This window comes from Cetorhinus maximus, chromosome 18 (genome assembly GCF_964194155.1).
Source record: "Cetorhinus maximus chromosome 18, sCetMax3.hap1.1, whole genome shotgun sequence".
Taxonomy (NCBI): Eukaryota; Metazoa; Chordata; class Chondrichthyes; order Lamniformes; family Cetorhinidae; genus Cetorhinus; species Cetorhinus maximus.
In genome coordinates this window covers 44,941,708-44,956,792 of record NC_135896.1, presented here as the reverse complement: position 1 = coordinate 44,956,792, position 15,085 = coordinate 44,941,708, and the positions used below count along the sequence as shown (strand labels likewise).

General features: G+C 45.2%; 1 protein-coding gene across 1 annotated transcript in view; it reads right to left on the bottom strand.

Annotated features, from left to right (window-relative positions):
• The window catches only part of frmd6 (FERM domain containing 6), a 160,213-nt gene that overhangs the window by 35,475 nt on the left and 109,653 nt on the right, over window positions 1-15,085 (bottom strand). Inside the window, exons 8-9 of the mRNA XM_078562598.1 lie at window positions 7,752-7,817; window positions 4,741-4,809 (exon numbers count right to left, since the gene is read on the bottom strand). Coding sequence (XP_078418724.1) covers window positions 4,741-4,809; window positions 7,752-7,817 — 135 coding nt within the window. The remainder of the gene's footprint in view (window positions 1-4,740; window positions 4,810-7,751; window positions 7,818-15,085) is intronic.

Sequence of the window (15,085 nt, the reverse complement as noted above, 5' to 3'; positions counted from 1 at the left end):
ATCTTTACTTAACATTGATAAGGTACCAGGACCGGATGAGATGGATCCGAGGATACTGAGGGAGGTGAGAGTGGAAATTTCAGAGGCACTGGTGATAATCTTCCAGTCTCCCTTAGACACAGGGGTGGTGCCAGAGGACTGGAGAATTGTGAATCTTACACTCTTGTTCAAAAACGGCTGCAAGGATAATGCAGGCAACTACAGACCAGTCTTCATTTGACTTCAGTGGTAGGGAAACTTCTGGAAACTATAGGTCGGGACAAAATCAATAGTCACTTAGGTGCAGGATAATTAAGGAAAGCCAGCATGGATTCATAAAGGAAAAATCATGTTCAACTAACTTCCTGGAGTTTTTGAGGAGGTAACAGAGAAGGCTGATAAGGGCAATGCTGTTCATGTGGTGTATATGGATTTTCAAAAGTCCTTTGATAGTGCCACACAACAGACTTGTGAGCAAAATTCTAGCTCATGGAATAAAAGGGAAAGTAGGCGCTTGGATAAGAAGTTGGCTGGGTGACAGGAAACAGAGAGCAGTGATAAATGGTTGTTTTTCAGTTTGGAGGAAGGTGTGTAGTGGAGTTCCCCAGGGGTCAGTGTTGGGACCCTTGCTCTTCCTGACATATATTAATGATCTAGACTGTGGTGATCACGGCATGGTTTCAAAATTTGCGGATGATATGAAGATTGAAAACATTGTCAACTGTGATGAGGATAGTCTTGAACTTCAAAAGGACATAGACATATTGGTGGATTGGGCAGACAAATGGCAGATGAAGTTCAATGCAAAGAAGTGTGAGGTGATTCATTTTGGCAGGAAGAATATGGAGAGATAGTGTAAAATAAAGGGAGAAACTCTAAAGGAGGTGCAGGAACAGAGGAACCTCAGTGTATATGCACATAAGCCATTGCAGGTGACAGGGCATGTTGAGAGAGCAGTTAATAAAACATATGGTATCCTAGGTTTTATAAATAGGGACATTGAGTGCAAGAGTAAGGAGGTCATGTTAAACTTGCATAAGATGTTAGTTAGGCCTCATCTGGAGTACTGCATCCAGTTCTGGGTGCCATACTTGAGGAAGAATGTGAAGGCAGTGGAGAGAGTACAGAGGAGATTCACAAGAATGATTCCAAGGATGAAGAACTGTAGCTATGAGGATAGATTGGAGAGGTTGGGACTGTTTTCCTTGGAGAAAAGAAGGCTGAGAGGAGACTTGATAGATATTCAAGATCCTGAGGAGTATAGGCAAGGTAAATAGTGAGAAACTATTCCCACTCAAGAGTACATCAAGACTAGGGGGCACAGATTCAAAGTAATGGGCAAAAGGAGTATAAGCGATGCAGGGAAAAATGTTTCCACCCAGAGGGTGGTTGGAGTCTGGGACAAACTTCCTGAGAGGGTGGTGGAGGCAGGTTCAATCAAGGTATTCAGAGGGGAATTGGGTTGATATCTGAAAAGAAAGAATGTGCAAGGTTATGGGGATAAGGCAGGGGAATGGGACTGGGTAGAATGCTCTTTCAGCGAGCCAGTGCAGATTTGATAGGCTGAATGGCCTCCTTCTGTACTGTAAAGATTCGGTGATTCCTAAGAATCCAATGTGTTCTGCTTGCATGTGAACATGCATCTTTCATATTTCATGTGGAAAGCTGGATTATTTTTCAGACTGTGGGAATAAAAACTTGGCAGCATTCTAAGCAGATGTGTGGAGATGAACAACAATTTTCTCAAATTGTAGTGTCACGCAGGTATTTAAATCTTCACAGTTGTGCTTTTACTAGCAGCTTTGTGATGATGATTTTCTGCACCAGGAGCTGCCAGCTGGTCAAATTACTTAAACAGTTTGCCATTTGGTATTTGAATCCACGGAATGTCACCACTAATGTTAAGCTACAAGATATAAATTCTGCATTCCTTTGTATGTGAGGCAATTATTTACTTCAGTATAATAATCATTAGAGCAGATGGGGGTTATAATTACCATTATTTCCGAACTCAGGCTCATTCAAGCAAATATTTCAGCCTAAACATTGAAACCATGAAATAATACGTCAAATCAATTTTATAATATTCATGTTTTAAGCTCATTATTGAACTGAGCCTGTTGAGTTTACTTCAAATTTAACATTTAACGTAATTTTTGTGAATTTAAATGCATACACAAAACAAGATTGGCATAAGGAAATCAAAAATATTGGCACATTTCAACTGTTTGTGTGTTTACAGGGAAGGATTAAAGATTATAAACTGCAGGATAAGGAGGCATAGGCACAAACTGGTAAAAGGCAAGTTCATGAATTATATCAAAAATTATGTGACTAATATCGCAGTGGTCTTCCAGGCAGGGAGTAGAGGTAAAAACCATCGGGGGCACTCACAAGTCATTTAAATAGTGTGATGATGGAAGGATAACAATTTTATATAAAAGGATGGGCTGGACAAGCCAAATGGTCTGCCTTATCTGTATTTATCTTTGTGATAATCCTATGCATTTCAATGAAATAAAATGACCAGCAAGAATGCAATGAACACTGTTGCAATTATCATATTAATTATCATTTAATTATCAAATTATTACTATTAATGGCAAACTCTATAAATCTGGCAAAGGATAAATACCAAAAGACATTGCACTCTTCTGCAGGGTAGGTACTCCTTTAAGATTATCTTGTGCGCTGTTTGTACTGCGCGAACCCTCATCTTCAATAAATAAAAGGGTACAAAAACTAATACAAGAGCAAATTACTGGAAATCCAAAATAAAAACCTAAAATGTTGGAAACACTCAGAAGGTCTGGCAGTGTCCATGGAGAGAGAAACAGAGTCAATGGCCGGGACTTGCCATGCCCATTCGATGGTGTGAGTAGACAATATGGCGTAATGGGTTTCATGACGGTGTGAAACCAGTTTGCGATCATCTGCTCAGCCTGCCGATGGCGGGCTGCGTTCCCAACCATCGGACGTCAGGAACTTCATTGTAATACATTAGCATAAGGCCAGCCCGCCAGACTCAACCCTCCCGCTGGATCGTCCGGCCACATCGGTGGGAAAGCACGCCAACGTGTTTCACAACAGCACATAAGTGATGTGCGCCTGGTGGGCTGCACTTTGCTCAGGTCTTCAAGATTTGTTTGCCTACTTTGCCTCAGTCAGCACTCTCAGTCATCAGTGCCAGGCTTCACAGACAGCACCACATCATTTTTAGGGGGCTCACAGCAAGTCTCAACCAACCAGATCAGCCATATGTGAGTGGCTTTTCAATGGCTGCAGTGCTAGGGCTTGCTTGGTGAAGGGTGAGAAGTGGCCTCAGGCAAGGGAAGAGGCTACAGGACAAGGGCTGTACTGGGGAAGGGGGTAATCCAGGGTGTGTGCGGGGGCACGTGTTGATCTGTGCAAGTGGCCTCAAGGTGGTGAGGGCTGAAGAGTCATTCTCCAGAGGAGATGAGGCTAGATGGACATGTGAGGGTGTGTGTGAGAGAATGGGTGGTGATGTCCCTTGAGCTGGCAGTGAGTGAGATGCCAGTGAATTTGTGATGGGCTTAAGTTTGTGAGTTTAGCATGATGAAATGGTTGCTATACCCTGGCTGCACAGATGAGATCATTCACCCTCTATCTGCATTGGATGGCCAACCTCTTCTATGCAACATTGGCAGTGGTGATCAGTGCCATTGCCTACAGCCAGAGTGGTAATGTAGCTGCCCCTCCTGCGGCCAGAGCAGGGGTAGACAACATCACAGCGGGCCTCCACGGCATCCAAAAGGTGCTCGAGGGCTGCAATCTTCTTGCCTTTCAGGGCCATGTCTTCTTTGTTGCAGTCCTGAGCTGGAAGCACTGAGCGTGGCTGGACTTTAAATTTGGCATCTGGCGTGAAGTGGTGAGGTGATGGCAAATGAGAGCCCGCCAACCATGGAAACGGCATGTATCCTGGGAATGTATAAGTAACGTGCCAGGTTTGGGACAATATGGAGTGAAGACCCTCCATTGCGGCTGGCAGGTACCCGCCCACTGCCGCACTTATTGCAAATCTGGGACGATGCCGCCCAATGTTTCAGGTCAATTACCATTTTTCAGGACTTTTGAAGGGTCATTGGCCTTTGTCTCTCCTTTCACAGATGTTGACAGACCTATTGAATGTTTTAAATATTTTCTGGTTTTATAAAAGAGTAATAATTTGTTTATACAACATTATTTTACTTCCTTAGATTTAAAAAAGAGCAACGGTAATGATCACAAAGTGGTGGAGATATCGCTAAGGAATATACAAAACATTTTTAGCATAAATATATTTCCTTTTCACTCCAGCACAACCACTTGATACTTCTGAGTGTATTTGGTCTCTTCTTTTTAAAAAGGATGCTGTTCATGTAAACTGTTTCTGTTGAGATTGAGAGAAGTGTTCTTGTATGTAACTCAAATTTCAAAACTAAAACATGGAGTTGTTCCGAAACACGGAGCGGAATTTTACGGCCCCCTTTCAGCAGGGGCACGGCCATAAAATACGGTGAGCCGTTCAAAGGCCCATTAACTTCAGCAGGACCATAAAATCCCACTGGCGTAAAATTCCACCCACAAAATTGTGAATGATGATTAAGCAAGGTGCATAATTCAACAGACAACCGCCTTGCTCTTGGCCTCTGACTCCTTATGGTCTCTGGATTTCAACCAAAACAATAGTTGGGAGGAAACAGATTCTGTCTTTCATAATTTAGGGGAAGATCAAGCTCTGTTATGAATGTTATGACTTACCACAAACACGAGCTTGCCAACGTTGGTCCAAGGAAAATCATATAACAATTGTTTAGATTCCCCAACAACCTGGAAAACATTAAATCATGAGGGAAATATATTCAGTTACCTCTATCCTGAATCCATTATCCTTTGCACTGGGACAAAAGAGTGAGAGGGGGATGCATTTAAGTTTTAGTTACTGAAAATGAGAGAATCTTTTTTCCTCAGTCATATGACTTCATTAAATCACACTGACACCCAAAAGCTGGAATCTGTACAAAATCATGAGAATAAAATACAGACACCTGGAAAATGTTTCTAATTCTACTGGATGGTCAGGAAGATGACACATTTTAATCATATTCTATTTTTGGATATGGTACAGGGATGTTGTGAAGTGAAAATGACAATGATTAGTGTAATTGTAGCTCCAGATGAGCATCATTTTGCCTTCTGCTAAATCATATGGGGAGCTCGATTTGACATTTCTATCTAACCACCAAAGCTATTTTTGTGCCTCTTTTACTAGCAAAACTGTAGGTTTTGCAGACAGTCAAAATAAATAAATTGATAAATTCATAAATTAAAGAAAAAGTTTTGGATATGGTGAACTTTCAATATGGTATCCTGGACAAATTATGACAGTAGGGCTGGGGATTCCTCAATGATTCAGTCAGCTCAAAGCCTAAAGGGCTCTAAAATGTCTACATATTCAAGCCTTTTATGGCCTGTTTTATCTTGACTACAAGGCACTAATATGCCAAACTGATTTTTTTTTTTGGGTGTGAGAGGATTTTCCCTTTAGTGATACATCACCATTAGCAGGGACACCCTCTGCTGCAATAGCAAGCGGAAGCTCTGGCAATTAAATTCAACAGAAACTGCTAGCTCCTAACTAAAATATACCACTGTTCTATACTGTAATACGCAAAATATCAGGTAAGAGTAATATAGCATAAAACAGTGAATCATGCATCAATTTTGCTTGAGTGCAAAATGAAAATATAAAATTAGGCCCACTGTACCCATAGCTTCAGATAATCTATGTTATACAATGGGCAAACACTCTACATGTCTGTTATCAACTCCATGATTTTTAATCATGGAATGGTTACAGCACAGAAGGAGGCCATTCGGCCCATTGTGTCTCCACTGGCTCGCTGTAAGAGCAATTTGCCTACTGCCAATTCCCAACTTCTCCCCGTAGCACATCCTTTGCAGGTAACAATCCTCTGCCACACTCTCAGACAGTGTGTTCCAGACCTGAACCATTCACCATGTGAAATAGTTTTTCCTCATGTCACCATTGCTTCCATTTGCCAATTACCTTAAACCTGTGCCCTCTTGTTCTTGATCCTTCACCAATGGGAATATTTTTTCCCTATCTATTCTGTCCAGACCCCTCATGATTTTGAATACCTCTATCAAATCTCTATCTAATGACTTGGCTATGTCACACACAAAGCTAGAAGCTGACTGAAATAAAACATATGCTGTTTCATGAAACTCGTTTGTTTTTCTCAGCTCGTAAAACCTTCACTGTGTTTTATCCTTCTGTTTGAATTGTATTTGAACCTAATTTCTGCCAGTCTTTCAGCTTAAATGGTGTTTCTGGCCTTCATGGGATGGACTAAGACTTCTCACACTGACATTACGAAATATATAATCACTTGGTGTCATTCTAACTGGACTGTGAGCTAGCTTATGTGGGTTTAAAAAAAAAATCAGTTGTCTGTTTAAGTCATTGGCCATTGTGTCATGAAATACATCTGAAATTTAGTACTGCATATAATATGAAGCAATAAACAACAATAGCATGTAACAGTGAACCTTATCCCTGCAGCCATTTAGGTAGAGAGAAGAGTCTTAATGCAGTTAAATGGAACAGTGAAGCAGTTAATACTCATTAATGCTGCTAAATTAATTGGTTTAAATAAAAATTAAAATGTTTGAAGCTTCTTCTGCTACTTCTGAGTATACTTTGTGATTTAATATGAAAGTTGTCAAATTAACCTAAATACAAAAATCCCATTATGTAAATGGTGACTTCAAATTACAATACTTTTTGCAGTTTGAATACTTTAGCAAGAGGGAGAAATCGAGTGCGATGCAAACTCTGAAAGCCATGACCTGTTGCCATTTAAAGGAGAGGAATCCAGGCCTGTTTGGTGGTTAGAGGCCAAGCTCTGAACTTCAGGACAGCTCAAGGAAGTGACAACCAATGGGAAGCAAGGGCTTGGGGCCTGGGCCTGGGCCAGCAGAGTGTGAAGGTTGGGGACCAGCAGGGTGCAGGAGGCCAGGCCTAGGGCCACTGTGGTGGTGGAACACAGGACTAAGGCCATCTTCTCACTCAATCCCTTTTAGAAATGGGAGCCTAACTTATAAAATTCAAAACCAGCTTATGGAGGGTGGATATTTATATTTAAACGTTTCTTCTAAGTAATGACCAATGTGCAAATTAGAAACTCATCTGTCCAAGCTGCAATGGATTTTAAAGTTTTTGGGGTAGAAGTTGATGAGTTGAGAGCTGCAAGAGAGGAGGCTTTTAAACACTACTGTAGCAGTGCAGGGGGTCTGTTACTATATTTGTGACAGTTGGGGAAAGCAGGGAGTGAGGGGCTTGGTGCAGGTGGTGGGGAAGGGGATAGAGCTGGGCACCGGGCATAAGTTGGAAAGTGCAGGGGTAAGTACAGTCATGAGTTGGGGGCAGAGTGAGGTTGGGAAATGGTGTGAGGACAGTCATCCAGGAGAATGGCCATGAATCGAGGAATGTGATGTACCCGAGTACTAAGGTCACCCTTATTATTACAGAGCACCCTGAAAGTCCGCAGTGACTAACAACCTGCGATTTGTGCCTGTGGTAAGGACCGTTTTAAAGAATTAACAATGTTGTAGTTTGGCAAAGCAATTAGTACCCTGCCACTTGCACCATCGTCTTTTGAGAAGGATGGGTGCCACTAAGATTATAACCTGGAAAGGCGAGAAGGGATACATGAGTTGGACTTATACAAAACAGTTTCAAATCTTACCTGAAATATCTGAAGCCCTTGAAGAGTCAAGCCCAGCATCAGTGAAGCATCAATTTCCCTTTTATCCTAAATGCAACAAAATGTATCATAAATGAAAATGCAACCAGAGAGCAATCATATTCAACAACTATGGCAGTTTTCTATCAGATGAATGGTGCATGCTGGTTTCATCAGCTTTAAGCTGTGCTAGCAGAGAAGCATGCAATAGGTTAACAGGTTCGTAATAATTTCTGATAGCATTAAATAATTACAACCAACTTAGGTGATTCAACCTATATTTCTAAGTAAGAGGCTTTTGATTCTTTAATTACTGATGCACAACAGTCCTGAACTGAGACATTTGTGACAGAAGGACAGTCATTAATGGAGGCAACGAGGATCTTGGCCGCTGGCTGGAGAGCCAGCAAAAGTCCCCTGGTGCCTCTTTACGGGAAGGCCCACCACCTCATGTGCCACTCAGGCACTTGACAGGCCAGCAGTAGGCCTTCTCCAGGAATCAAGGACCTCAGGGGCATAAATGCCACCCACCAAAGAGCTGCCAGCCATTCGGAAGCCAGTAGCTCTGTTGAACAGCAGCACCACCAGGGAGGTGTTGGCTGCTGCCGCTACTGCACCCACCAATCGCAGGGTGGGGGTGATGGTGGTTGGCAGCAAGGACAGGGTGGTGGCCCTTAGTGGACCCGCCCCCTTCCTGATGCCGGGTCCCTCGATCAGGGACTGAGTGCCTTTGAACAAGGGAAACTCCCCTGCAAGTGATCCCACAGGGGTTTGTATGTTGTCCTCCCTGCACGGTGAGCCCCAGCCTGCCACTCGATTCATGGTTAATACCAGCAGCAGCAGGATGAAGCCCTTAAGTGGGCATTAATTGCCCACTATAGGGACTCAATTCATGGTGGGGGGAGTGGAAAGGCCATTCACGAGTCTTCCCGCCACGGACTTAATTGGGGTGGAGGAAGTTAGATGGCGGAGTACCCAACTGTCACTCTCCTGCTTGATTAAATGCCCCCACCACCAAACTTGCCACATGGGAGGGCATTAAGTAACACCCACAGACTTTGTTCGGAGATTGTATTCTAATCAGTATTTATTCGTTTGAAACTGATCTATGAATGAACAATACCAATTTCACAAACAGCTGAACACAGATTTAAATTGAGCCTTAGATCCATAATTAGATTGTTACACCAGGGAGCCCTGAGGGATGATTAGTGCATGTAATCTAAAGAGGAACTATAGAAAAGTCCATCACTATCCAAGTGGAAATACTTTAATTACATCTAGCAATTAACAAAAGAAAGTCTAAGGTGGCAAAATCTGCAGCACCTATCAGTTTTAGTACCAAAATGGCATCCTCCCCCTTGGTTGAATGCCCCCCAGAACCAAACTTACCATGTGGGAGGGCATTAAGAAAGATCTTGACATCAGTCAGTGTGTAACACTATTTTGACGCCAGTGCAGCCATTTTCAACCTCACTGCTCCAGCTTACATCCTCTTTTAAACACACACAGCTGAATACGTGTTCAGCACACACCCCCAACCACCACTAGTTCCATTCAAAGGAATCATCAACCACTTTCAGATTAATTTCTCCTGGTTCTGTTTGAGATTGTGGAAGTGCTTGGTGGGTTGAAGAGTTGGTTAAAGTTGGTGAAGTTGACAGGGGCTGCTGCTGCATGTGGAAAAGGACTGAAGGTCTTTGGGCAAACATCTTCCTGGTCATGGGTGGCTCACTTGCAATTACCCTTTGGTTGCAGCAAGAGCGGGAGATGGAGTAGAAGCAGCAAAGAAGAGGACAAGCTGCCTGCAAAGGGAGGAGGGGAGCTGGGCTCACAGTCAGAGGCCTTATCCACTTTGGATCTTCTTGGACCACTTTTTTTATAATTTCTTGGGATGTGAGCACCTCTGGCAAGGCCAACATTTGTTGCTCATCCCTAATTGCCTTTGAGAAGGTGGTTGTGAGCTGCCTCCTTGAACTGCTGCAGTCTACGTGGTGTAGATACACACCCGCAGTGCTGTTAGGAAGGGACTTCCAGAATTTTAAACCTGCAACAAAAGAGGAAGAGCAACATATTTCCAAGTCAGGATGGTGTGTGGCTTGGATGGGAAAATGCAGGTGGTGGTGTTCCCATGCACCTGCTGCCCTTGTCCTTCTAGGTGGTAGAAGTTGTGGGTTTGGAAGGTGCTGCTCAAGAACCTTTAGCGAGTTGCTGCAGTGCATTTTGTATACGGTACACACTGCTGCCATGGTGCATCAGTGGTGGAGGGAGTGAATATTTAAGATGGTGGATGGGGTGCCAATCAAGTGGCTGCATTGCCCTGATGTTGTCAAGCTTCTTGAGTGTTGTTGCAGCCTCACTCATCCAGGAAAGTGGACAGTATCCCATCACACTCCTGACTTGTGTCTTGTAGATGGTGGACAAGCTTTGGAATGTCAGGAGGTGAGTTTTTCACCACAGAATTCCCAGCCTCTGACCTGCTCCTGTAACCACAGTATATATGTAGCTATTCCAGTTAATTTTCTGGTCAATAGTAACCCCCAGAATGTTGACAGTGGGGGATTCAGCAAGGGTAATACCGTTCAATGCCAAAGGGAGATGGTTAGGTTATCCCTTGTCGGAGATGGTCATTGGCTGGCAGTTGCATGGCACAAATGTTGCTCGCCATTTATGAGCCCAAGCCTGATTTTGTGCAGGTCTTGCTGCACATGGACATGACTGCTTCAGTATCTGAAGAGTCATGAATGGTGCTGAACATTGCACAATCATCAGCGAACATCCCCACTTCTGATCGTATGCTGGAAGTGAGGTCATTGATGAAGCAGCTGAAGATGGTTGGGCCTAGGACACTACCCTGAGGAACTCCTGCAGTGATGTCCTGGAACTGAGATGATTGACCTCCAACAACCACAACCATCTTCCTTTGTGCTAGGTATCACTCCGACCAGCAGAGAGTTTTTCCTCTGATACTAATTGGTTCTGTTTTGCTAGGACCCCATGATGCCACACTTGGTCAAATGCTGCCTTGGTGTCAAGGGCAGTCACTCTGACCTCACTTCCTGAGTTCAGTTTGTTTGTCCATGTTTGGACCAAGGCAATAATGAAGTCAGCAGTCAAATGGCTCTGGCAGAAGCCAAACTGAGAATCAGCGAGCGGATTATTGCTGAATAAGTGCCACTTGATAGCACTGTTGACGACACCTCCCAGCTGATGATCGAGAATAGACTGGTAGGGCGGTAATTGGCTAGATTGGATTTTCCTGCTTTTTGTGGACAGGACATACCTGGGCAATTTTCCACATGTCGGGTAGATGCCAGTGTTGTTGCTGCACTAGAACAACTTGACTATGGGCACGGCTAGTTCTGGAGCACAGGTCTGCAGTAATATTGCCAGGATATTGTCAGGGCCTATAGCCTTTGCAGTATCTAGTACCTTCAGCCGTTTTTTTGATATCATGTGGAGTGAATAAAATTGGCTCTAGACTGGCATCTGTGATGCTGGGGACCTCTTGAGGAGGCTGAGATGGATCTTCTGGCTGAAGGTGGCTGCAAATGCCTCAGTCTTGTCTTTTGCACTGATGCGTTGGGCTCTCCAATCATTGAGGATGGGATGTTTGTGGAGCCTCCTCCTCCGATTAGTTGTTTAATTGTCTACCACCATTCACAACTGGGTTTGGCCGGACTGAAGAGTTTTGATCTGATCTGTTGGTTGCAGGATCACTTAGCTCTGTCTGTCACATGCTGCTTCTGCTGTTTGGTATGCAAGCAGCCCTGTATTTTATCTTCACCAGGTTGGCATTTCAGTTTTTTGGTATGCCTGGTGCTCCTCCTGCCATGCTCTCCTGCGCTCCTCATTGAACCAGGGTTGATCCCACAGCTTGATGGCAATGGTAGAGTGAGTGATATACCAGACTATGTGGTTACAGATTATCATTGAATGCAATTCTGCTGCTGAGACCCACAGCGCCTCATGGATGCCCAGTTTTGAGTTGCTAAATCTTGTTTCAAATATATCCCATTTAGCATGATGGTAGTGCCACACAGCATGATGGAGGGCATCCTCAACATGAAGAAGAGGCTCCATCTCCACAAGGACTCCTACCCATACTGTCATGGACAGATACATCTCCGACAATAAAGGTTGAGGGGAGGTCTAGTAGTTTTTTTTTCCTCTTGTTGGTTCCCTCACTCACTGCCCCAGGCCCAGCCTGGCAAACATGTCCTTTAGGACTTGGCCAGATTGGTCATTAGCAATGCTAGACATTGAAATTCCACCCTCCTCTCTCCCCCCGCCCCCCCACCCAAAATAATATTCTGTGCCCTTGGTACCCTCAGTGCTTCTTCCAAGTGGTGTTCAACATGGAGGAGTTCCGAGTTATCAGCTGAGGGAGGGTGGTAGGTGGTAATCAGCTGGTGATTTCCTTCTCCGTGTTTGACCTGATGTCATGAGACTTCATGCGGTTTGGGGTAAATGTTGAGAACACCAAGGGCAACTCCCTCCTGACTGCACACAACTGTGCCACCCACCCCTGCTAGTTCCATCCTACTGTTGGGACAGAACATACCCAAGGATGGTGATGGAGATATCTGAGATATTGGCTGTAAAGTATGTTTCAGTGAGTATGATTATATCAGGCTGTTGATTGACTGGCGTGAGGAACAATTCTCCCAATTTTATCACAAGCTCCCAGATGTTAGTACAGAGGACTTTGTAGTACAGAGGAGTTCTTTATGCCAGGAGAGAGGACTTCATTGTGCTTTCTCTGACCAGAGAAAAGTAGATAGAGTGTACACATGACTTTGAAGGCACTGCATCTCAAGGCTGAGATGTACCCCAACGGTAAAGGATTTCACTCATTTAATGTTTAGCTGGTGTGTGACCACGCTCGGCGCACCATGCCAGTGAATTTTGCTATCCTGACAGCAGTTTTGATGCTTTCATTCTGCACCAAGCCTCTGTTCCCTCAATCTTCTAATCATCACATCAAAGCAGAGGGTAGCTGCTGGGTGACAAGAGCTATCCACTCTATACTTGGCTCATGACTCCCCTCCACAACCCAACCACACGTGGCCAATCGACACACAATGAGAGCCGTGCTGCTACAGTACATGAAAGATCATAGGGGTGCTGAAGCAACAGTTCCATTGCGTCAACAATTCTGGAGGAGCCCTCCAGTATAGAGCTGCGCATGTGTCCCTGTAGCAGTCTGCAGTATTCTCCATAATGAGGGCACAGCACTTGCCACCAGGGATATGGAAAGCAGCTCGATAAGGGAGCTGGAGGGATGGAGGGAGGAAGGGAGGAGGCATCTTGCAGATCCCAGTTCTTGCTGTGCTAATTGTGATTGCCTCATCCAACTACATTTTGCATGAATGCAACCCCAATTCCCCATCATAAAACAGTTCCATTCGTGTTATGGAACACTACAGCATCTTCCTTGCCACGATGTTGAAATAAAAGCCACAACAAAGCAACCATTTCATACCAATTTTATCCAACAAAGCACCCAATATACACGCAAAAGTTAACTATTCACCCTTGCATATCCCCTTCCTGCCTGTGCTGCAGGTGCCTTTGCCTGTCCTTGTGCTCCCGCACAGTGCTACCCCAGTGCTTACAGTACACTTGATGGAAGGCTGCTGATGGCCTAAGGATACCCTCAAGGAGGGACCTAAACAGCCAGGCTTCAGAGGACACCATGTTAGGACATACGGCACATTGTGGGCTAGATGGCTGACAGGCACCTGCAGGGACACTGGTGGCGTGGTCGTGGTGACAGCACAAACCTGCTGTCATCCTGAGATAGAGTAGAAGGTTCATGCCCTATGAAGCCACCTCCACTCCCTCAGGGCAGCACCTCAGCAATCCTTGTAACCTGCTGCAGCACAGACTGCTGGTTGTTGTGAGACCCTTCAAGTCCCTTTAAGCACTGGTGTCTGCAGTCATGATGGCAGCAGTCAAAGCCTGCAAGGCAACAAGCAGGGGTTGCATGGCAATAAGCAGAGATCTCATGGCCTCAGCCTGAGCTTCCACTGCAGCACTGAGACATTGGCTGGGTCCTTGTTGTGCTGCAATGAAAGCTGAGATATTGGCCATCAGGCGCTATATCATGGTCAGCTGTGGAGGTCAGCACTAATGGAGTTGTCATCACTTCCACACTGGAAAGGATGGGCTCCAGGTGCCATGCAAAGTCCTGTGCCAAGTTGGAGCTGAGTTCTCCATGCTCCCCGAGAGTGAGAACAGGCTCTCTAGCAGACTATTCAATGCACCAAACATTCTCATGTGTATTGCCATCAGCCTTTTTCTGTATGCCAGCCCATCAAAGTCCTCAGCATGAGGACCCATGGACGGCCTCTCCCTCCAAGGAGCTGTTCCCCACACTAGCTTGCCCTGCCCTACCTACAGCCCACTGGTGACTCACCATGTGCAGATCCAACCTCTCTACTACTCTCTAAGGTTCACACTGTGCCAGTATCTGAGCTGGCGGCTGTGAATTTGGTGTTGAGTGAAAGTGTTTCTTCTTATCAGTCTCTTGTCCTTCTTGCACATCAGAATCCTGCACCAGCACTTGACCAGCTGGTGCCAGTTCTTGGGCATCTGAAAGGATATAGGCACAGGGTAGAATTGGGGTGAGGGATAAGGTGGGGAAACAAGAGATGCATGGTTACACCATCTGCAGCTTGTAAATCACAAGAGTGTGTGGGATTAGGGGGAGCTGGCATGTCAATGGATTAGGTAGGAATGTACCATCAATCTTTACAGTTGCAGCCTTGCTGCTGACCAGGGCTTCAGTCATGGACACTCCAATGACTGCTAGCACCTTCTCCTCCAGGAAGGTGAGGTCCTGCAGTCCCCCTCTAGTTAGCTGCTACCCTCCTATTATGGGTCACTTTGTCCTGCAAGAGAGAGGGAAGTGTGCTAATGGGAGGAATTTTATGGAGGCAACAGGTATCTCAGCTGCCAGCTGGTGAGACCCATGCTGCCTCCTCCTTGGAAAGTCTGCCCTATTACAATCAGGCAGTTGAAAAGTCAGCAGTGGGACTTTCACAGGATCAGGACCCCTGGGACAGGAATTCCCACCTGCCGAGAGCTGCTGGCCTTTACTCAGCAGTGCCACTGGGAAGGCGGTGGCTGCTGCGGGAAATATACCCACCAGAGGCCCAGGATCGCGGAGGTCAGGGATGCTGGGAGGGGTTTCATAGAGTGGAGGTTGGTAGCAGGGTTAGGGGGATGGCTCTCAGAGGCCCCCTCCCCCTTAACCTGTGGATGCTGGGTTCCTCAATCAGACACCGAGTGCCTTTGAACGAAGGACCCCCACCCCCCCAGGATACCACAAG